This window comes from Lineus longissimus, chromosome 5 (assembly GCF_910592395.1).
Source record: "Lineus longissimus chromosome 5, tnLinLong1.2, whole genome shotgun sequence".
NCBI classification, from domain to species: domain Eukaryota; kingdom Metazoa; phylum Nemertea; class Pilidiophora; order Heteronemertea; family Lineidae; genus Lineus; species Lineus longissimus.
Genome location: NC_088312.1, coordinates 23,321,565 through 23,345,423, shown reverse-complemented (window position 1 = coordinate 23,345,423; position 23,859 = coordinate 23,321,565). Strand labels below are relative to the sequence as shown.

The 23,859-nt window shown below is 42.3% G+C and overlaps 1 protein-coding gene across 8 annotated transcripts in view; it reads left to right on the top strand.

Moving 5' to 3' along the window:
• The first annotated feature begins 6,106 nt into the window (after positions 1 to 6,106).
• LOC135487440 (calcium-activated potassium channel slowpoke-like) overlaps positions 6,107 to 23,859 on the top strand; it is a 26,185-nt gene continuing 8,432 nt past the window's right edge. For 2 of the 8 annotated variants that reach the window (XM_064771085.1, XM_064771080.1), the window contains exons 1-13: positions 6,107 to 6,411; positions 9,701 to 9,901; positions 10,422 to 10,553; positions 13,255 to 13,316; positions 13,662 to 13,761; positions 14,246 to 14,357; positions 15,415 to 15,566; positions 18,147 to 18,326; positions 19,828 to 19,925; positions 20,205 to 20,318; positions 20,488 to 20,746; positions 21,096 to 21,254; positions 21,979 to 22,005. In XM_064771085.1, coding sequence (XP_064627155.1) covers positions 9,743 to 9,901; positions 10,422 to 10,553; positions 13,255 to 13,316; positions 13,662 to 13,761; positions 14,246 to 14,357; positions 15,415 to 15,566; positions 18,147 to 18,326; positions 19,828 to 19,925; positions 20,205 to 20,318; positions 20,488 to 20,746; positions 21,096 to 21,254; positions 21,979 to 22,005 — 1,554 coding nt within the window. In that variant the 5' untranslated portion in view covers positions 6,107 to 6,411; positions 9,701 to 9,742. Of the gene's footprint in view, positions 6,412 to 9,700; positions 9,902 to 10,421; positions 10,554 to 13,254; positions 13,317 to 13,661; positions 13,762 to 14,245; positions 14,358 to 15,143; positions 15,203 to 15,414; positions 15,567 to 17,035; positions 17,210 to 18,146; positions 18,327 to 19,827; positions 19,926 to 20,204; positions 20,319 to 20,487; positions 20,747 to 21,095; positions 21,255 to 21,978; positions 22,006 to 22,642; positions 22,676 to 23,377; positions 23,402 to 23,859 lie in introns of those variants that run through there. The other 6 variants (XM_064771084.1, XM_064771083.1, XM_064771081.1 and 3 more) reach the window with 6 other exon arrangements.

Below are 23,859 nucleotides of genomic sequence, written 5' to 3'. Positions count from 1 at the left end.
CAGTTAGTAAACATTGAATGACTTTTGCACTGTTTGTGCCGATTTTCCCATTTTTCTTCGTATATTTTTATCCGCGGATCCGAGATCTGCGAAATGGCCAGCCATGCCAGTAGTAATCGAGAGCAAAAACGCTCGTATTTGTCACAAGGTGAGTCATTTCTTCTTCGATGAGTAGGCTAGCTAGTCCTACATCATCATGACATGGCTAGGCCTAGGTTACTGTACTGTACACTCAGCATGACTCTCTAAACGATATATATAAGTATCTATGACTTATGTCATAAGATGAGACATGCGAGATGGAACGATCATCATCAACACAAAATGAGGCACTGGACTGGTTGACTGATAAGCCTTAAACTGAAAGTGACACAAAAACCTGTGAAATGACACAATGTGAATGACTGAGTTGACCTATGATTTACAGGTGATCCATCATCATGCAGTTTTCCAATCAGCAATGCAAAAATGAAGGCCTTTGGATCAGGCGACTGCCAAATCCCAGCATAGCCTAGTCCGATAAGTCCTACAATTATACGAAGTATATAATATATTCACTGACGCCATTTGTTTCCCAGGGTCAGGGAGTATGTTTGATGACAAAAACCGAAAGATTCCTCGACCAATGAACGCCTTCATGATCTTCGCCGCAGAGAATCGGAGCAATTTCAAGGAGGAGTACCCGGAAGAGAACAACAAAGATATCAGCGTGAGGTAAGACAACAATGTGACCTTGAGTTTGATGGTTCGTTCGATTAGAGCGTGAGTTGCTTCTTTTTGAATATCTTCATATTGCTATTAGTTGTGGTATTGTCTCATCTTTTGGAATCAATAGAATTGTCTTCATCATGCCGTCAATCGGCAGAAATCTATGATTTGCCTCACCCGGAACGCTGATGTTCTCTTCGGCACAGACTTGGCGAGGCTTGGAGGAGACTACCGAAGGTCCAGCGAGAAGCGTACTATGAGAAGGCAAAAGAAGAAGAGAGAGAGCACAAGAAGAAATTTCCAAGTAGGTCTTATGTTTGGAATTGCAATGAGCGGGGCTCATTAATCCATGTGATATACGGTATAGTCCAGAGCTAGTTCAATCTCGAAGATTCTACGCCTGTGGCCCGGGTCACTCATGAGTTACAGCAATGCTGCATATTACAAATCAGCAGTTTTCAACTTGAAAAACATGTCGCAGTCAAACGTCAGTCGAGATTGAAAAAAATCTGTTTCTTTTCAGATTATGTGTACTGCCCCGGTGTTGCTCGCCAAAGAAAGAAGGAGAGACTTGCAGAGAAAGCGAGGTTGGACGCCATTTTAAAAGCTGAAATCGACTCTGTACTCAGTGAGACACGTTCAAGACGACTAGGCGATGATCTTTCTCCTATTCCAGGATTCATGGGTGGGTCAAACGGTGCGGGATCCCTCCAAGACATGGATTTATTTAGCTTCGGTCAACCATACCCACAAGCAGGTACTCCAGAGCCTTCAATGCAAATGTTCGCGAGTCCACAAGGAGCTGGTTATAGCCCATATCGACAAGGACCCACAACCACTGCATCAGCTTCTAGACGGCATCCATACGCGCTTAGAGAAAGACGCATGCCAGTTTCGCATTACCCGCAGCCGATGTCGCATTCCAGGCCATATTATCCTTCACCATATGGTCAGATGCCACCAGGAGCAACGCACCCAAGACAGATGCCTCCGTTACACCGACCACCATATCCTTACCCTATGCCTCATGGCCGTCCACCATACATGATGCAAGGGACACCTGCCGGCCACTATCAACACTTTGATAGAGCGCACAAAATCGACCCAGGCATGATGTATCGACCATGGCAACCTCAGTTCAACCAGGGACAGGTGATTGGCGGAGCTATCTCCTTCAAACGAGACGCAGACGAGGTCTCCAGTCATTCCAAGGAAACCATCTCCCGTGGTGACTCCCCGGATGACGCCAGGCAACACTGCACCACGCCATCAGACACCAGCCAAGAAGCCCAGCCAGACGTTTTCCTTCCCATGCAGACGGCGGACACTGCATCGTCAGCGCTGCAACTTGAAGCTACCGAAGTACGGGACAATGCATTGCCGGGAATGCAAACATTCATACAGATTCCAATACTTTCCTCAAACCCTGACGATACCTCAGGAGGCGAGCAAGTAACAGAACTATCTGCGAATGCCGTCAGCTCCAAAGCTACCTTGCTATCACTAAATGGACACGGTCCGCCGTACAACCTTGTTATGGCCCACTATCCACAGGCGCACTTTGGAAACCCAGACAAAAGGCTACAGCGCGGAGAGGCCTATAGCTTTGCCCTGGGTTCAGAGACAGTTTCAGGGGTTCGCTTTGGTAACGTTGCTACCTCAGCTTCAGACTTCGTTGGTGTTCCCCAATTTTACGCCATGAAACGCACGCCAAATAAACATGGAGAAAGCGGCACAGAGATGATGATGTCACCCATTCGTCTGGAGCAGCCTTTTTATACCGACAGATCTCCGAACGAATCAAGTCCATTTAACCCAAAAAATCTTCCAAACGAGTTCATTGAGCAAATCGCTAAACAGTTCTATCTGCTGCAAGGACAAGGCGGTGAGAAGCTTCTTCAGTCACCGATTGTCATAGCCTCCCCACGCCTCGGTCGAGGCCAGCATTCATCCCCAGCACAGCTTATTTTGTCACCAGCACAACTCGTTTCATCTCCAGCACGCCATGTCCCGTCACCAGTCTGTCTTGCCTCTGCTGACCGTGCCAGTGATCCCGAACACCCTGTACCAGTATCTGTTAGATATTGCGAAGAGAAATTGTCTGCCGCCTCGGACGTTATGGAAGTGAAAGACGACGCTGGCCATATCGTTCAGATATCAGCCGCAGCTTCCGTTGATCAAGAATCATCGGAAGCATCCCCTCGAGTAAAAGAACCTGAAGATACAATGTCCGTTGCAACAAACGAAGAGAAACCGTTTGCTACAGCCTCTAGCGCCATGGAAATGAAAGAAGTACCAGAGGCAGCCTTTGACGATCAGACATCAACTGCACAAATTGTTGACAAGAAAGTAGAAGAGCCGATTGTCCTATCAAGCCCAGCTTCCGGAGGAGACGACAAAAGAAACCAGAGAGAGAGTCCGGAGAACGCGAATACGGCAACACATACCAATGAGTCTGACAAAGTCAAAGGTAAAGATACTCATAGACTGCTTATTACTTGTACGCCATGCAGTACATATCGATAGTCATCATGTATGTAACCCATCTTACAATAAATGTATTTCACAGATTGTTCTTGTCTTACCAACCTGAGATGATCATGAGTCAGATCAGAGGGTGCTGATGTCGTATGCTTTTGTGTCCCATTACAGCATAATAAGACAAGTAATACTAGTGTTACTGCTTTTCAGATGTGGAAATAATTGACATATCTGAGATGGAAGAAAAAGTTCAAGACAAGGCAGCTTCAATAGACATGACAGATGGCATTGACGGGTAGGAAGTTATATATTTGATTCACTCCGATACCCAAGTTAGCCGTTTTTCATCGTCAAATGCTTCTTGCCGGCCACTGCACTATAGTTTCTTTTTTACAACGAGGAAGATGGGGGCAACCAATCACGGCGCAAGTCAAAGCTTCAGTACCAACACTATCAGTGGGTTTTGGCGACGCTGTAATCAGTGGTAACTCAATACAATCATGCAGTTCAGCAAAAAAAGAGCCGGGGGTACTGATTATTTAGTATCCATTATCCTAGCGCACTTACGATAGACGCTTTTGATACTGGTGTAACTGTGACATTAATGTATGTTCATTCCGATGCCTGTTCAGGTAGTAACACGTTTCAGTTGCTTTCAGATACGATCCTCCCAACCATCTTTCCCTGGGAAATGCCCAACCTCCGAAATCGGTAATCGCCGACGACACCTTCGCAAGCGACCAACCTAAAGAGAAAGTCGAGTCAGTTGGCGAAACGCAAGAAGGGCCGCCGCCAATGATTACTGAGAGCGTCAAAGACGTTGCTGGTGATCTTGCTGCTAAAACAACGCCGGACGGGTGCGGAGATGGGCCACAACAGCAACGGGAACTCGTTTGTGACGACCCGGCTGTGGTCAATACAGTTCAGTGATTGAGTGAATCTAAATGATTTGGATGATTCTGTCATTGTCGTGACATGCTGTTAGGAGGAGTGTCCGGTCTTTGTTTTTGTCCCGAAAGACGAAGATTGCCAAACAGTTCGTGACCTAAGGGATTCAGAGTCAAAGGCAAACTAGGCCGTGTGTACTTGGTTTGCAAATAGGTTGTGAGAGGCATTCCTTCCAAGGTATGATGTCATATCAGCTCTTCTGTTGGACAGTACCTGTACTGACTCGCCGAGCAGAGAGGGACTGGAATGAGTTAACTCCCATGACGGATGGGTAATTGGTAGGAGGGGAACCATTGTTGGAAAAAGAGGAACGCGTGATATTCACACACTATTATAAACTTGTGTAAACAATGAAGATAGGAGAGAGAAATCTCATGCACGCTAGTGCTTTAGTTTATGTTTTTAGTTCGAGGTTATGTCATGGATAGAAGTGTAAGAGTTTTTTTAATGACTGGTGTGGAATGTGTATGTCACTGTTTCATGTCTTGGGCAGAAAAAAACAAACTGATAAGGTTGCGCTTTAGTTTTATGTTTCATTTTGAAGGGGGGCGTACATCATGACCTCATGACTGGCCTACCAAAGATTACTAAAAAACTCATACAGCATGGGGAATTCTTTTGAGAGTGAGTAAGAATGATTTCAAAGGTTAATTTTGCTGCACAGTAATGTAGTTAGTTATATAGCAGTTTTTTAGAAACCGTTGATAAACAAATCGTGATCAGGTTGTCTTCAGATTAAATGTTTCAGTAAGCTACTAGTATGCCTGGCGCCTGAATCCGAATTGAAATTCACCAAAGATCTTTCTCTTACCATCAGCGCTGCCACAAGCGGTGATGAGACTTAATCTTTGCAGATAGTTTTGATGTCATAAATACAACATGTACGTGTACTTTTGTATTGTTGAATTAAATTTCTGTCATAAAATACATTTTGTTTTCCGCGTTTTTTGTTTCTCATTAAAAGAAGGATCTCGTTCTAGGCCTTATTGTAATTTCCCTATCTGCTGCGTTTTTTTCCTGGACGCAATATTTGCACACTTGGCTGAACAAGGCCAACAGACATGACCAATCAAATTCCTTCTGCACGCTCACGTGACCTGGGGAGCCAATCATAAGTCAAGAAGTAAATGACAATAATTCGCACACGATCGCATTATCAAAGATTCACACAGTGAAGATAAGCTGGAGACGACAGCCCACGGTATAGGTACTTGCACGACGGAGAACTCCGATGATTGGGAATCCTGCCATGAGACATTGATGATTTCTAACCCCCACCATGCCCGTCGTAGCGAAAATCTTGTCATATACATGTATACATGTAGAATGCAAGAAACGGCCGGTGGAATAGCAGTCTTTACTGTCCCCTATCAAAATTTTCGACAGCAGACGAGAGATGAGCTCTGTTGTGTTGTGGTTAACTACAATGTATAATGTAAAAAAGTTGACAGCCAATTATAGATGTCTATTGAACGAATGATGTTTATTGGACAGAATAAATGTAATATGTGACACGAGCTTGTGATGGGATGTTTGATACGCTTCCTCACCAAGGCTGGGGTCGCTCAAATCCTCGTTAGATTTAACGGGAAAATGGAATGAACTGAAAGAGATTACATACTTCAAGATACTTAACGTCACCGTTAGGGATAATGTGATTTCGGTGCTATTGAACAATCGGGCCTAGTATAAAGGTATACACGGGTAGGTACGGGTACGTAGCTATTCCGTCGTGCTAACGAATGACGCGAGGCCTAGGCCTACTCATGGAGCCTCATTAGCTATTATGAAGTATTCATCGCGTTTCTAATTACTCTCAGTGCTACAGACTTTGAAAGAAAATTATTCAGCTAATTTATGGCAGTAATAAAATAGCTTCAGAACACTCCGTCAGGGAGAGTCAAAAGAAATGGTTCCCCTTAACAAAGAGACTCAATTCGCTGTTGATATGCGCAAATTGAAATCGGGTCAAGACACTCCGAGCTAAGCGGCCCGGAAAGACGTATTCACCTCTTCGCCTACAGGACGAATTGAGAATATATACTTATAGATAAGTGACGATATTCCTTTGATAATCTCAAATTGGGCATGTTCGTGGATAAGTGTTTTTTTCCCTGAGGGACCAGTGATGTAATAGCACTCGCGATAGTCTTCACGATTTATCTCTTGGAATCCAGACATCGGGGACACTATATCGAAGTATAGGTGTTGGATAGAATTCCGGAGGAGAACACACGACCTCACACTGCTGATCTACATCAGGGTGAGTGGAAGGTGAGCCATTGCCGCATCAACAGTAGAAATGACCCTCCCAACTACATAAACTAAAACGAATATCTCCGAATTCGTGTTTTGCATGTTATACTTTTACATAGCGTCACTTTCTTTCATAGCCTGGGTCTTGTCATCTCGTATGACTTCTCTCTGGCATGGAGTCTTGCTAAGGGAGTAAATGAAAGCCCCTACAGTAAGATGTTTTTCTATATTTCCGCTATCATCAAACGGGACAACATAAATTCTTGTATAGGCCTACCATTTTAGCAGGGGACCAACCAAGCGTGATATACGTTGAGAAACTAGGCTTTATATCAAAGGTAAAGAAGAAGAGTTGAGCTTTTTTGCTTTTTTTTCTCCAAAATGGCTATAAACCTAATTAGCTATATTCTGTAAATGTGATATATCATATCGGTATTGTGTTTACGCGGAATGTCATGAGTTACCCGCTTCGAGCGCAGTTGGGAACACAACATACCTTTCTTGCAACTAGACCTACATGAAACGTGTGATCGGATTTGCACCGCTTTTATTTGTACACTAGTATGTCTAACGTTATCAAGTCCGAGAAAAATTTTTATTTTTATTGTAGTCCTATATCATGATATATCATTAAAGTTCCTCACAAGATAACCTTCTTTTTCTTCACTCGCCCTCTGCATGAACGAAAGGCCTAAATAGGCCAATTGTTATTTACTGGTGAATTCTGATCTAGAATCATCTCGGTTCTTGATTTTGTAGTCTTTTTGAGTACCTTGTTTCGATTCTCAGCAAGAAGTAGGCCCTTTAATACGATAGACACGAGACGACCAACAAAACAGTCTTCTCCCGCTTTGACATTAGCCCTATATGCTAGGCCTCCTGGATAAAGGCTGATACCGTATTGATCTGGAGATGCTCGTAAATCGAAGGTGTTAGGACCCATGCTGTAACTGAAAGGCACCATTCTTCCATGTCTTCCACATGGGTGCCGAATTCCGGTGATATTATGCCGTCACTGCACTCATGGCCCCGGCCCGTTCGGTCGCAAACTTGCGCTTTTCTTTCAGCTAAGGTTACCATTATCAATTTGTCATTCAGTCTCAGTTTCTGGCCTATTTTGGCCCCTAAACGCCACCGCAGATTAACTTAATCGAAGCTCACCAAGCTTCCAGGTTATCAAATAGCCAGCACCACAGTTGTCCGTGTTTTTGTGGTTGGCAGGGCAGCTGAGGACAAACCTGTGTGATAAATGATAAAGACACAAAAGCAGTATTGCCCTGATTCTTATGACAGAGGGACAAACGACCTGTCGCTGTGCCGGCATGATTGATACGGGAGATGCGAGGTCGAGGGCTGCCACCACAAAGTAAATGAGGATGTTTGTCCTAAGAAAATAATATATGCAAAATGCATTATCTCACAGTTTTCTTTGGATCGTTAAAATTCGGAACCACGCATGCCTCACCCTTAGATTTATCAACTTAGACACACATGTATTAATTTCAAAATTTGGGAGTAATGTTCACTTGAACATTTGCACGAAACCCGTTAAGCCCCAGGTGATACGAGATGTTGCTGGTCTTTGTATCCATTCATCCGGTGTTTTTTTTAAACATCTTTGTCCGTCCAATAATAGACCATGCAAAATCTGCATGGAAAAAGTGATAAGGTGGGGGGGGGGGGGGGGTCAACGGATTTGACTGAAACTTTTACCATTGGTTAGTCTTAGGACAGGATTATTACTGGCGGAGGAAAAAGTGCTCTGTACCAAAATTCCTTGGGGGTATTTCGACCTTTCAGAGTCAATTCAACAAATAACTTATTAAATATTTTTTCTGAAAAATACTCGGCTCCACTAGTAATAATCCTGTCCTAAGGCTAACCAATGGTAAAAGTTTCAGCCAAATCTGCTGACCCACCACGACACCTTATCACTTTTTGCATGGTCTGTGGACTGACACTTAATAAAAAACAGACCCGGCAACTCTGTTTTTAGAACGATTATATTCTCATTAAAACCCCATTTTTAACACATTTCGTCTTTCATCATTTTTGTATGAACATAAAGAATCTGGCCTGGATGGCTAGCCTTTTGTATCCCAAAGCAGAGAAAGAAGGAATTATTACTGATCGGCTGCTTCTTTACTTTGGTACAATGTACTTTGTATTGAACGATATGCATGGTAAGTTATGAAGAAAGGGATGCTAAAAGACGCGATGTAACAGTAACCTAATTGGCGATTCTGAGTTCTGGGTCACGGCAAGGGCGACGAAACATATACCTATATCTGGTGTATCAAAAAGTGACCATCTGATTAATTATTCAATTCTTCGCTTTATGGAAAAACCCCAACTAAGAATTTAGATTAAATATATGTATGATTAGTAGGCCGAAACTCTAAGCTTTCAAGTTAAACCACGAGTTAACAAGCAGTGTAACGGGATTTTCGTAGAGTCACTCAAAATATTAAGTACATATTGTTAAAATCGCTGGCTTTTAAAACGCCGTCCACAAGCTGGTCTGAAAAGAAAGGATTCTCACCATATAGGCCTAATAAAACGTTTATTTGTGAGTGACCCTCCATCGTGATAAAGCAGCATTGGGAGAGAAAAATGGTTCTATCAAAGAAGGATGGAGAATAAAAGAGAAATACTTGCCATATATTGTTCCATGGTATGTATAGGTATAAACATGTTATTGAAACTGTGCATTTTTTGCACTATTCCCTTGATTTTATGGCTGGACGCTGTTGTGTTGCAAAGGCCTTGTACATGTACTTCAACCTCCCTACTTTAAAGGTCAATGATTGATCAGGCTGGCATAGATCTAGCAATGCTATAGCTGCATGTAAGTTATAGACCTGATCATCAACCTATTAAAAGAGATTTCACGGCATTTTAAGACCTTTCTCAGAATCGGCCCTAATATTCTATGCTTAGGCCTACATTCAATCATTATCTTGAAAGAAAGAAGCATAGGTTAAAGCGTAACCTCGGGTGTGGTGTGGATATAGGCCTACTATAAAGCAAGGAATTCCAATGAACCACACACCAGTGATCACTGCACTGTGGCACACACGATCAATGATTTATTCGAACTAAGATGATTTTATTTGATGTGATTTAAGATAATTTTACGCCCTTTTACTCTCGTTCAGTTTGTACTTTAAAAGTTTATACTGTAATTGGATATTTTTTTACTTGGGTAAGGATGTTTACCATGCTTCGGCCAATTCCAATATCTTAAGCAATTCCAATATCTTTTGCTCACTTGATTTTATAGTTCTAATCACCTTTGGCTTTTAAGACGAAGACGATTTTATGACAAACACTTGACCTGAAGATCAAGATGAACACGTCAGAAGCACCCGTTACCACGCCAAGCCCAGTCAACCCGTGCTCACTGGATCCAAAATGGTGGTACTTCCTCATCTCTAGCGGGTGCTCGCTGCTCGGCGGCATCGTATTCATACTGATCCTGAGGGGGATCAAGCTCCTCATAACCAAGGTAAGCTGTTCGTATGTGCATTTTGAAATTACCCCACTTTGCCACCCTCTCTGAGCGATTGGTCCTTTCATTCCTGTTCAAAGCCCTCGGGAGTGGTCCATGCAGCTCTCTAACGTTCAGCCCTCATATGACTATCGCAGCCAGCTTAGCTACTAATTTTCTGCTGCGTTATAGGCTTCAAGAGTCTTCAATAGTCGAACTCACGATTGTCAGAGTGTATCCAACTCGGAAATCATAAGATTCTTTTAAGGGTTTAGTCAATTTCTCTTTCATGTTCGAGTGCATAGGCATAATGTTTATATCCCACCCTGGTTCTTGTAAGACTCGCTGTGAAGATCTTGCCTAAGAATTTTACAAGTATCAGCACGTAAAGAGTGTACATCTTCATGTACACGAAATACGAACTCGGAAACTGACGAGTATCTTATCATGATTTCCGAACACAACCTGCAGCTGGGGTTCGATGCCCTCTGAGATGTTTTTAACGTCATCTTAATCATCTTGCTTTTCTTAATTCTAGATAATCTGCCCCAATACAAACGAGGATGGTGAAAGGACGGATGAAGTCAATACAGCCGTCATGTTTTATCTGAGGTTGAAGAGGCGATGCGAGGAGCTCGTGGCGAGTCAGAACGCACTCGGGAAACTGTTGGTAAGATATCTTTATTAGCAGTGACAGTGTGACTCCATTTCATCCGCACTATTAACCAATGAGAATGATAGCGTAATTGATAACGGCCATGTTTTGCTCCCAACAAGAAAGATGAGTGATTGCTGATTGGCTTATGGAAAAGGAAGTAAAAGACAGTGGCGAATGTGAAACGTTAGTGTGTTAATCACATGCCGACATTTGGGCTGGTAAAGGCACGATTCGCCTAATTTAAATCAGGCATTTTTGCTCGGTGTGCGATGTTGCTCCTACTACTTCTGTCTCAAAGAATCACGAACCATCATAAGACGTGGATGAATTGCTCTGTGATATCAAAATGAGGTTATCTTTGGTATGGTGCCCAGGAAATGCCTGTCTTTGTGGCAAATACTCATCGCAAATAAAACACGGCAACCTCTTGACGTATATCAAAGGGACAGAAATCAGTAAATAATTGGTTCTTTGTGTAGGTTGATGTTTACCCAAGTGGCGTCTTGTCCAAATATTTCGCTGCACAATGAAAACTAGCTGAGAGTCTAAGGATGTCACCTTGAATTATCTTCGGTCGCATTCGCCACTTGGTCTCACTCAGTCCGAGTGGTGTAGTGAGTGGTCTCACTCAGTTCGAGTGGTGTAGTGAGTGGTCTCACTCAGTCCGAGTGGTGTAGTGAGTGGTCTCACTCAGTCCGAATGTTGTAGTGAGTGGTCTCACTCAGTCCGAATGTTGTAGTGAGTGGTCTCACTCAGTCCGAATGTTGTAGTGAGTGGTCTCACTCAGTCCGAGTGTTGTAGTGAGTGGTCTCACTCAGTTCGAGTTGCGTAGTGAGTGGTCTCACTCAGTCCGAGTGTTGTAGTGAGTGGTCTCACTCAGTCCGAGTGGTGTAGTGAGTGGTCTCACTCAGTCCGGGTGGTGTAGAGAGTGATCTCACTCAGTCTGAGTGGTGTAGAGAGTGGTCTCACTCAGTCCGAGTGGTGTAGTGAGTGGTCTCACTCAGTCCGAGTGGTGTAGTGAATGGTCTCACTCAGTCCGAGTGGTGTAGTGAGTGGAGCCCTTGATTGGTGAAGATAACGGATGTAATCGTTCGTGAGAAAGGAAATTTCGCAATACGTTCAAACCCTGCTAAGGCTCATCCTGAGATACAGATTTTCGATGCGGAGTAGGCCTATATTGAAAATCACCGCTTAAATCAGGATGTCTGAGGCTACATTTGAGCATCCCATTGCACGAAAGTTGTACGTGGATTAACCTTACCGCGTGTCATAACTCACTGAGCAAGCCTTTCATCGTCTCGGTATTGGCATTATCATATTCTCTTCTTTGTGCCTAATCATAAATCACCTTCAAAATGCCCATGTGGTCGCAAAATATGATCTGAACAAGGCATTTATTTTTTTATTTATTTATTTATTGTGACCTCCGCAAGGGAGAAATACCACATGCATACATATATGAATACAGATTCACAAACGATACACTTAGATAAAATGCACAAACAGGGAGAAAACACATTGAAAACATACACACAATACTATGCAATGCAATAAATCAGTACAATAGATGCTGGTACGGGTCAAAAGTTTCACCGTTGAGTGCTCAGCTGAGCCAGCCTTGTTGAACCCGCTACTGAGAGAAGGAGGACCACGCAAGGAGTCCACGATCCCGACCTCCACAGCGGGGCTACTGGCGGCACAGAGAGTGACTGCACGGTGAATGGGCTGGCAAGGAGTCCACGATCATTATACAGTATATCCACGACATACATCACTAGCTGAAGTAGCGCCTATATACTTAGCTCTTAATAGTTCAATTGTTAAGTACGTAGCCGCCTTCGTTTATGCTTGGTCAGACAGAAATCCATTCAAACCACTGGATGATCGGTCTATTCATCAATTCATTAATTAGAAATTGGCTTATGGTATAACTTGAATGACTTGACCGGCTCACCGTGACTATTTGAAATTAGCAAGGCCCTTTCACAGAAGAAAGTCTCTTTCATCGTCACAGTCTCCAATCAAAGACAAAATCATTTTATTCTCACGCGATTTCGCTGATGCATAAGTAATTGTGGTGATTACTTTTGCTGGCAGCAGGGGTAACAACGTATTATGTAACCACCCGTCACCCCTTCCACTTGCTAGATTAACTGAGGATACGACAACCAAAATTAGTTATGCATGACCGGTATCGTGATCGTGAACATGTTTAACTAAAAAATACACTTTTCCTGTTCGCGCGATATGAATGTTAATTAGGCCAACACAGCTCTTTCAATGACACAGGAGTACTCAGCTCGATGACCCCTGTTGAAATAGTTCACCTATCGTAACGTTTCGAGATTGGTAATGAAGGTCTACACATTCGTAATGAAAGGACCAACTTTATGCAATCAATCATACACGTATACCGCACTGAATTGAAATAATTCATAGAACAGTAGGGAGATTTCGTTCCGTTGCATAAGAATACGAATGCTCTTAATAGTAGGCCTACTGATTGCGAATTCTTAGCTGTCACTAAAACGAATATTTAGCTCCATCATATTTCCGACAAATAAGTGACAAGCTGCCGACATTCGGCGTCATTAAAATTGTTGTTCCTCCTAGGAAGATTGCATTGATCTGATCGTCAATGTGGTCATTAGAGGCTAAATATCGGACATCAAAAATGAATCGTCATGCTATTCTATGATTCGTCCCTTTCCAGACTGGCCTCCATGTCATCTGTAGTATCGGTTCATTCATTATCTACATCATCGACGCGGATGAGTAAGTTGACCTTCGAACACGTTGATTTGAACCCTGTCCTCACTATAGGACTCGGCGATCTCAGATAAATCTGCGTAGAAAGGGGGTAGGGTAAAGTAGTACAATTCTAGCCGCCACGGTTTATATAGCCAATGGCAGAGTCAGCTGGCAGTACACATTAATGAACACAGAGGCCATAATTGTACCGGGTGTGACCTTACAGCAAATGATACCAAATACATAAAGGTAAAACGGCCTTGTCTGTGCCACCATATTTCCATATAGTCTTGATTGATAGGGTAATTGCGCCGGGACCTTGCGACTCACAATATCAACGAACCTCAAATCGTTTTCTTTTGTTTCCAGTGAAGATAACCTTGAAAGCTGCATCCACTGGATCGACGACCCCATGCAGATTGTCGACTCGGCCTTCAACCTGTACTTTCTGCTTCATTTCGTTATACGGGTAAGTTATACGGCAGAGTCAGACTAATCCGCATATTGTAATTGTATCGTAAAATCCCCGAAGAATACCTCTTGCAGTTGATACCGGATTCTGCACGTTTGATAGGTACTGTTTGGCCTTGTGCTGATGTTGTCCTTTAGAAACCATCGGTACTGACCACGTGGAGTACCTGGCGGTCTATGCATCGCTTCAAATGTTGAACCCCTACCTCAAAATATAATCAGCAAAACTCACCAACGATGTTTCGTTTTTCTTTAAGGATTGAACATCGGCACCACCACTCGCGGCATCCTGGCTTGAACTTGAAATCCTAAAGCAATGAGAACTCTTTCAAAACGAATTTAATGCCCACTTCTAATTGTTCTAGTGTTTCAAATGCTTGCCAGAATGGTGGTGCCTAGGGTCAACTTTTCAATGAAGGCACATTCGTTGGTAAGATGTATCCATTTATCCCTAATCATTTCATTCTCTTGGTCATTTCCAGTTTATCGGTAACCGTGACAAGCTGCTGGCCTGGGTGAGCATCCTCTCTCTGATCGACCACTTCACCGTCCCTCCAATGATTGTAGCCATGGTCATCCAGAGGAACTGGCTGGGTAGGTTCAGTTGTTGGATTCGGCTGGGTTAACATGGCGAATGTGTGAAAACCATGGTCACCAGAGGAACTGGCTGGGTAGGTTCAGTTGTTGGATTCGGCTGGGTTAACATGGCGAATGTGTGAAAACCATGGTCACCAGAGGAACTGGCTGGGTAGGTTCAGTTGTTGGATTCGGCTGGGTTAACATGGCGAATGTGTGAAAACCATGGTCACCAGAGGAACTGGCTGGGTAGGTTCAGTTGTTGGATTCGGCTGGGTTAACATGGCGAATGTGTGAAAACCATGGTCACCAGAGGAACTGGCTGGGTAGGTTCAGTTGTTGGATTTGGCTGGGTTAACATGGCGAATGTGTGAAAACCATGGTCACCAGAGGAACTGGCTGGGTAGGTTCAGTATTGGATTCGGCTGAGTTAACATGGCGAATGTGTGAAAACCATTGTCACCAGAGGAACTGGCTGGGTAGGTTCAGTTGTTGGATTCGGCTGGGTTAACATGGCGAATGTGTGAAAACCATGGTCACCAGAGGAACTGGCTGGGTAGGTTCAGTATTGGATTCGGCTGGGTTAACATGGCGAATGTGTGAAAACCATGGTCACCAGAGGAACTGGCTGGGTAGGTTCAGTTGTTGGATTCGGCTGGGTTAACATGGCGAATGTGTGAAAACCATGGTCACCAGAGGAACTGGCTGGGTAGGTTCAGTTGTTGGATTCGGCTGGGTTAACATGGCGAATGTGTGAAAACCATGGTCACCAGAGGAACTGGCTGGGTAGGTTCAGTTGTTGGATTCGGCTGGGTTAACATGGCGAATGTGTGAAAACCATGGTCACCAGAGGAACTGGCTGGGTAGGTTCAGTTGTTGGATTCGGCTGGGTTAACATGGCGAATGTGTGAAAAACCAGGATAGTGAACAGTTAACCAAAGCACCATCACTCTTGACTTTTCTTTCCAGAGGAAGAAATAATTGCTCATCTGTAACGAATATCACCCAATGTTGGTCTTTAAAAGTAACCTTTTCATTAACTGCTTCAAGTAGAGTATGATGTTTTGTTTTGCAGGCCTGCGTTTCTTGAGGGCCTTTGGTCTAATCGGCCTGTCCAATATGCTGCAAGCTTGGAACATCATCCGAAGCAAGACCTCCATCCGACTGGCCCAGCTTCTCTCGCTCTTTATGGCTATCTGGCTCGCTGGCGCAGGGGTCATGCATTTGGTGAGTTCATAATACGCCCCCTCAAAACCACAACCTTTAAAAGCGCGGAATCCATTATCGCAGGCCATAACAAGGTCGTCATTTTTCCATTTTGAGTGATTTGGGAAGTGAGGATTCCTCTTTTGGCTAATGGAATATGCATCAGGACGGACAAGTTCAATGATTAGGTTTGTCCTATTGACCATACTAACCTTTGCATCAGATTGGGTCACACCGTACTGCTGGGAAGCCTTATATGCTTTAAAAGTGTTAAACACAGTTTAAAAACAGTCCTTTAGCGTGTGAGATCGCTATACTGACTTGTTTCTCAGTGTGTTGAAAGGCGATCCAAATTCCTGGCCTAGATATTCTTTCTTTCTTGGTTCCTTATTAAACAAATAATAACATCAAGTGTAATTCGTGATGTGACATGGGCAAATTTTCTTTCTTTCATAATTGCTTGTAGTTTTTCATATCTTTGGTTATTTTTGCCACGAAATTTCTGTCCGGTGCTTGCAGTATCAACCTTAGCTGGTGAATCGGCGTATAGTAACGTTGGCCACCCTAACGCTACAATAAATGAAAATGTACTGAAGGAGATCAAGTTTTGTTGAGCGAACTTTGCGTTTGTCTATCAAACCTCACGGACCAAATGTGCCCTCATCAAAGCAAATTAGTATACGAGTGATTAATTGTAATATTTTCATCGGCTACCTTTAAATTTATCATTTTTTCATACCATCATATCACATCATTCATGATACCTGATATGTAAGCTGATATCTATGTTATATCATTAATGATATGATATAATCTTGAGTCAAAAGTACAGCAAATGTTTAACATCTAGCATGATCTTTTGTTCATCGATTATGAGTTTGTTTTTAGTGAAAGGTTGTATTGCACTTCAACATAAATGTGAAAGGTAGGCACTCTAAACTTTGATAACCTAACATTCTACCCCGTTTACTGAAGCTTCCAGGTCAAGAGGAACGAGGCATTCAACCTGAAGTGTCACTACTCAAGTTTGTACTAAATTAAGTAAAGATCTGTCAACATGAGAAGGTCTGAATATTGTCTTGTATCTGATATTGTAACCTTTTCTGATATAAATATACATTCACACGAAGAGTACTTGTACTGTAACTAACTAATTGAGGTGTTTTGCACTTGTCGAATTGAATCAAATATGTTATACTGTTCGCATTGTCACACCCACTCATGTTGTTGTAGGTTTTTGAATTGCAAAAGTATTTCCTTTTTGAAAATCGTTAACCTAGTGTATTCATTTCGATCATGTGTTTAGGAAATAGTTAATCATTCCTTATATTGCATGTATATGTCATTAAAACGTTTAGTCTTCTCCCCATTGTGTTTAGCCTGACTCCAGAATGCACAGGCGAATAGCTCTGCGCCGTGTGCAATTGAACCGATGAGAGTCTCCCTATCTATTGGCCCAGTCATTTCCTAAGTCATTCCTCCTATTTTAGTTGGAAAGTATCGGCAACTTCTGGGATTCGACGAACCCCGATATCCAGAAAGAACCCTATTGGATCTGGGTGTATTTCCTGATGGTGACCATGTCCACAGTTGGCTATGGGGACTACAGTGCCCAAACTACTCCCGGCCGCATATTTGTGGTCATTTTCATAATGACTGCATTGGTAAGACATTTACCGGGAGCATGGCATTTTATGCTTTCGGTTGTTAAATCACTCTCTGCGGAGAGGGAAATGTCTTTCACGTTCCTTTACACAATTGGTACATCATTCTGTTAAACTTTTAACACTGTCCAGAAAAAATCATTTCCGAACAGAAAGCTGGCCCAGACCTTCCTACGAATGTGTATCATTAAATTTCTCTCCTCAATTAGAAATCTTGCATATTTGTGTGGAGGGCAGTTTGGCCTGACAGGAAGCAGCTATGCTTGTGTTTGCCTTTGGCATAACGAGGTCTTACTTCTCACCAGAATAATGTGCCAATTGTTGATGCATCGCTTCCTCTGTCTTGTCCAATATTCCTCCTGTCGTCTGTCCTGTGCAACAAGTGTACGTCTGTCTGCATCAATATCCCGGTGCTGGGATTGCATGTTATCAACTTCGTAACCTATTTGAGGACTAACCAAGGCCGCAATTGACTCCGAATTCGCGTTGATTTTCTTGTTTCGGTTTCATTGTGTGACAAAATCATTATTTTCAAGATTGAATAAAATCAGTGTTTTCGGACGCAGGATGTCTTTTTTAGCACAGGCATTTGCTGAAAAACTAAATATAGCATGTCCTGCTCCCGTGGCATCGGTGGAATATGACGAGGAAAAAACCCACGATGAACGTCTGTAGAGTATCAAAGGTAATTGAAAAAAAAAATTGAAAAACAAAAATCCTCCTCATTCTCCCTGTGTATGAGGTACTCAGAGAAAGCATCAAAAAGGCCTAAGGTCCTCATGGCGTGCGTTAGGATGATGGTAAGTAACAATTGTTTATTTCAGGAAGATGATGGTATGTTTCTTACAGGTCTACACGTCGTATCTGGGGTAGTCATACAAATCACTTAGCCATGTTATACATTTTAGATGATAATGACAAAACTTTGCTTTTAAAGTTTGAAACAACGGGTGACTTCTGGGTCGAGGAGGTTGAGAAGCGAAGCATCTCGAACAATCCTTATATGCTGTGGTGCTATTTCCTGATAGTCACCATGTCTACTGTGGGATACGGGGACTACGCCCCCGCTACCACCCTGGGAAGGATATTCACTATCATATTTATCATGACTGCGCTGGTAAGCATTAGTAGGACTACAGTAACCTCTTCCCAACTAAACAGAGTGTTTTCTTAACTTTCATAGAGACATTTAGATCGTGTAGTATAGCAGTTATACACACCCAGTATTCTTCTTTTCTAATTGCAAGGGATTCATCACTATCTCCTCTGATTGCTCCTGTAGAAATAACAGAATCAAATTGCTCTCATATTCTGTGTTCACTGATATTTCACTGTCGTGTAGCAGTAGATATAATCATCAGAGTTCTTCGACGTGTGTATATTACTATACAACATACCACAATATGTACTTAGTGATCAAAACTGGGTAATAAAGTAAAACCTAAAAATGATACCTTATTCATGATGTCATTTTCAAATCGAAGATAGGCAAATTGCCATTTTAAATTGCATTAAACAAGAGTGACTCTGCAGTAACGAGTATGATATCGATTTTTTGGAAGAAAATGCCATCTGATCCTGCGGCACTGCCATAAACATAAAAGAGACAGTAAATATTCTAAAAGATGGTTGGTCTTGATTAACAGGTTAGTACATTGTATGTTCTTCAAATCAGAACTCTTCACGTCTGACGTATCCTCTGCCTTCATTACCCCTTGTAGTTTTTGCATGAAACTAACCCAGCCTAGTAGCTCAGCTTAATCCAACTAACCCAGCCTAGTAGCTCAGCTTAATCCAACTAACCCAGCCTAGTAGCTCAGCTTAATCCAACTAACCCAGCCTAGTAGCTCAGCTTAATCCAACTAACCCAGCCTAGTAGATAAGCTTAATCCAACTAACCCAGCCTAGTAGCTCAGCTTAATCCAACTAACCCAGCCTAGTAGCTCAGCTTTATCCAGGTCGAAAATCCCGATACGCTTTTCAGATATGATCTTTTTATGTTTCGTATGCATGTTCATGTTTATACTTAATTACAAGATAATAGAAAGATTCTTAGTAAAGATCTATCCTGAGAATCTTACAAGAGTGTTGTGAAGATTGTACACGTATATGTGCATACAGACGTGCATATCATATCTTTTGGACCTGGGGTGACTCATTATTGTTTTCAGATATTGTCAGGTAAGTGTTGACTAAGTGTTGTCACTAACTCAAAAACCTTACTGTCTGAAGTGTATCTACTTGAATACCAACACTCAACAAATATGACCCACAATCAGCTGGTGTGTTGAATCAAAGACTACTTTCTATAGTTTATTATCAATTTAGAGTAAACGTATAAACCGGTATCTCCAATTCAACTTGTATCTTGTTGTTATTAGGCTCAGAGAATACGTGACTGAGCCCGAGTAATGCAGAAATTTGTCGTCATTAACTTTAGTCTTTCAATGAATGAATCAGCGGTTTCTGTAGCTATGCAGCTGTCATAATAGTAAGCAGAGAAATAGAATCGTCACCAGAAAAGCAATGAAGTTAAAGATAAAAGTACTGATACCTGGACGTGTATTTTAAAATTACCATCATCTCGCCCAATCTCTCACTTTGTGTTTTCCCCTCAGGGTTTCTTCGCCAGTTGCATCCCCGAGATAGTCGAGGGCATCTCTGACAAGAAAGGGATGATATGGAAGGGATCCTACAAGCGCCAATATGGTGAGAAGTAAGTAAATGGCTATGCAAAGTTGACAGAAAACCTACTTTTCCTGAGCTAACAGTTTGGAAAGAACATAGATAAATCAAAAGATGGTCTGTGTCAGTAAAAGCCAGTACCAGCCAGCATTGGTCTGTGATCGGACTGGCGATATCTACGTGGCTTCCCTGATTGTAACAGCACTTTTGAGTAGACAAACATTGGATGATTTCGGACACAAATGATCAATTGTGATAGGCCTTCAGCAAAAACTGAACTGTCAAATCTTATCTGCTTTTTTCTCTGCAGGACTGTCGTGGTCTGTGGCCATCTCACCAAAGAGACAGTGAAGACTTTTCTCAAGGATTTTCTGCATAAAGATCGGGTTGTCGACAAACATTTGAAGGTCATCTTCCTTGGTTGGTAAGTAGCTCTGTAACTTCAGACTTAAAACATATTACGTATTAGTATATAAAAACCGTCTTTAAATTCTTCGTTTAGTTTTTCAAAGTATGTTCTCTCGGGAGATGGTCACCTTCATCGTGGTGTTCTTTTTATTTCTGAGCAGTAATTTATAACGTTCACGTTGCAGTGATCAGCCAGACCTTGAAATGGAAGCCCTTCTAAAGCATTACATGCTGTCAGTAATCTACTTCCAAGGCACGGTAATGAACATCAACGACTTGGAGCGAATCCGCATCAAGGAGGCCATTGCCTGCCTCATTCTGAGCAACAAGCACTGCACAGATCCGGAACAGGAAGACGCGTCAGCCATCATGAAGGTCATCGCCCTCAAGGATTATGACCCTGAGGTCAGGGTCGTGGTACAGCTTCTCAATTATCAGAATAAGGTACACATTTCAATTCTCTATAAGCTTACATGAAGAACAAATTTGAATCTGAAGACTGGAGTAAAATCACATTGTTTTAATGGCCTATATCTGAAAAAGGTCAAACGGGGCTGGATTCCTATATTGCGACGGTCTAAGATCCCCGACTCGCCCATTAGAGACAAAATATTCATCCTCGGAATTCATGCAAGTTGTGACGCATGTTGTATGTTGCTGAACCGGTGTGGAAGACAAATTTCACCATATTTTTAGTGTGGAGGGGCTATTTGTGCATCCTAATTGTATACGTCAACACTTTGTTTCTCCGTTTGGACGAGAGTGAAAGCAGAGTTTTTGCTGAACATTCCAGGGCCATCTTCTTACCATCCCTAACTGGAGTCCATCTCGAGGTGACAAAGTGGTGTGCTTGTCTGAGCTGAAGTTAGGCTTCATGGCCCAGAGCTGTATTGCTCCTGGATTCTCAACACTGTTGGCTAATCTATTCACTCTGACGTCATACAAAGAGAAGGTAAGGCGAATTACTTCTGGCTCATCCTTAGAATTCGATGGTTTAGATTGATATTGAACTCAAAACTAAACCAGCAATTCAAAAAAAGAACACGCTTTGACTTGTAAGAATATTCTACTAGTTCGCTCAGCGTGTCAGAATTGTAGCGTGGAGCACTGCCACAAAGTCTGTAAATGCAAACTACGGTAGTCGCAACACACCCTGTTCTTTCTGTCCGGCTTCTTAACAATAATTATCGAGAGAGAATAGGGAGAGTCTATTGGTGCCCACCCACCATCGTCAACACTATAGGTCCTCTTTCTTGATGCATTGGAATGGAATGTTACCCTGTTTAAACTTCGGTAGTCTGTACAGAACCTGTTCGTTTCATCTTTCTTCTTCACAATAACTAGCGGGCCAGACTTAGGAGCATCCGGTTGTACCATCTTCAACATTATAGGTCCCTCATTCCCAGCCTTTGTCGACATGTTGTACAGTTGTTATGTGACCTCATGAAAGATAGAATCGTGCACAGTCACAAAATGCTTGACATGATTACAGATATTTCAGAGTACTTGGTTTCAGCAAGACTTGGGAGGGTATATTTGACCAGTCAGTTTTAACGATCATCAGTTGTAGTCTTGCCTCATTCTGTTCCTTGGTTATCATGTTTATAGAATGAGCAACACATGCGATGACTTTTCCTTTTCTGATTTTCTATATTATGTACTTCATATCTCGCTAGCAAATCGAAGAGGACGACGATATTGAAGTGAGTAGTAGGATCACCCCAACCAGAGTTGCATAGACCCACTACCTCATAGCATGAACGAATCAAGTTTGAAATGACCAACCAAAATCTCGATCAAAAATAGTTTTGCATACACCTATTACCCAGTTGAGAATGTACAGCAGCATGTATAGTGCTTGAGGCGCTGATACGTAGATTGGCCGCATGGAGGTGTTGCCTCACAGTGTATGGGTCAGTGCTGTGAAATAATCAAACTCCTCCGCGACTGGACAAGACAATGGCCATTTCTACAATGGTCATTTCTACTTGATTCCAATTCATCCAGACATTAAGATACTGCACGTATAATTGTTTGGCTTTGTGCATTTTAGCTTTTTACAGACAGCTTCAACATTATGTCGTAGAAGTAATCCTACCTAGAAAGGAGGCGTCATCCTCGCTTTACATCCTGTGTATTTACATCAAGCCAAACGAAGATTCAGTCCCGAGTATGCTTTAATCATTGTTAGTAATGGAAGAGAAAGTGCTCATAATTAAACAACAGCTAATTGAGCTCCACATTCCTTATATACTAGGTCAGCTAGGTTGATACAAAATAATTCTCTTGTAACAAGTGTTTAGATTAATAGTTTTGCTTTCTCCTCTTTTTCCGTTCAAGATGAAAAGGCCAAACGCCAAACAATTATTATTTGTGAGTAGATTTACTCAATACTGGTGACTGGATGCTTGCAGACGTCCAGCCAGTTATCTCTTGCCTTTGAATGTTCAGTGTATTTCCTTGGTTCCAATTTACTTGAGATGTCCAGGGCTTAACGATGTCTAGAGTTTCACCGTTGTCCACATTGCCTTCTTCAGGACTGACGTTGTTCTCGCCCAATCTTGCAACTTCCGGTGGGACCGGGCTGTGAAGACAACGCCATCATTCTTCCCACGAGAAGATGCGAGATCGTACGAGAACAACATCAGTCCCGGAGAAGCCATTGTAGACAATGGCGACACTGATGACAGTATTAAGTAAATTCGAATCCAGTGAACCAATTGAACTTTCTAATGTCAAAGAGTTCCATTCCATTCCCTTTCTAGCCAGATTACCGAAAACGATTTGCTTCATCCGCAACCAGGCCTTCTCGGAGAAAGGTCAGGGGTACCCAAGATGTCGTTCACTGGCTTATCTCTCAGTTCAGACTTCCATGTCGTTTTTCAATTATCTTCCTTTCCTTATTCATTAGGTACAGACCTGTGTCCCTGGTGCATCGGGCTTATCATCAAACAACTGCAAGGTCTTTCCTCGTCGACGCCATACCTATTCTATTTCAGCAAAGACATTTGAGTTGCCACGCCATCAGTTCTCATAAACCTTTTGTACATACCTTCATGAAAACTGTCCTTCTAGTTCCAGTTAAAAGAAGACACTGAGGTAATAAGTTCAATGTGAAACACGTTCACACATTGTGTTTAAACTGCTTTGTTCTGTGTCTTTTTTGTTTTTGTTCCATAACGGATAGCGGTTAAAACAAGGAGCATGACTGCTTAACGATATTTACTTCAACAAACATTTTGAGTTTCTAGATGGTACATGAATCTCACAGCTATCAATCTTTGTAACTCATAACATGTTATGTCAATATAAAAACTTCCTATGATTTACATTCCCCCTACCTTTCCCGTACCTTTCTTGACCCCAAAATATATTTCATTAACCAAAACCCTACCTTCATCAATATCACGGAGGTTTAGTTTAGCTATTGCTTAACAATAACATGAACAGTGGCACCCCCGGTCGGCGACCGCCCCGGTAATGCGACCAATTTTTCAGAATTTTGAACATATGAAATACACGTAATTCAACTCTGAAGGATGAAAAAAACCTCTTAG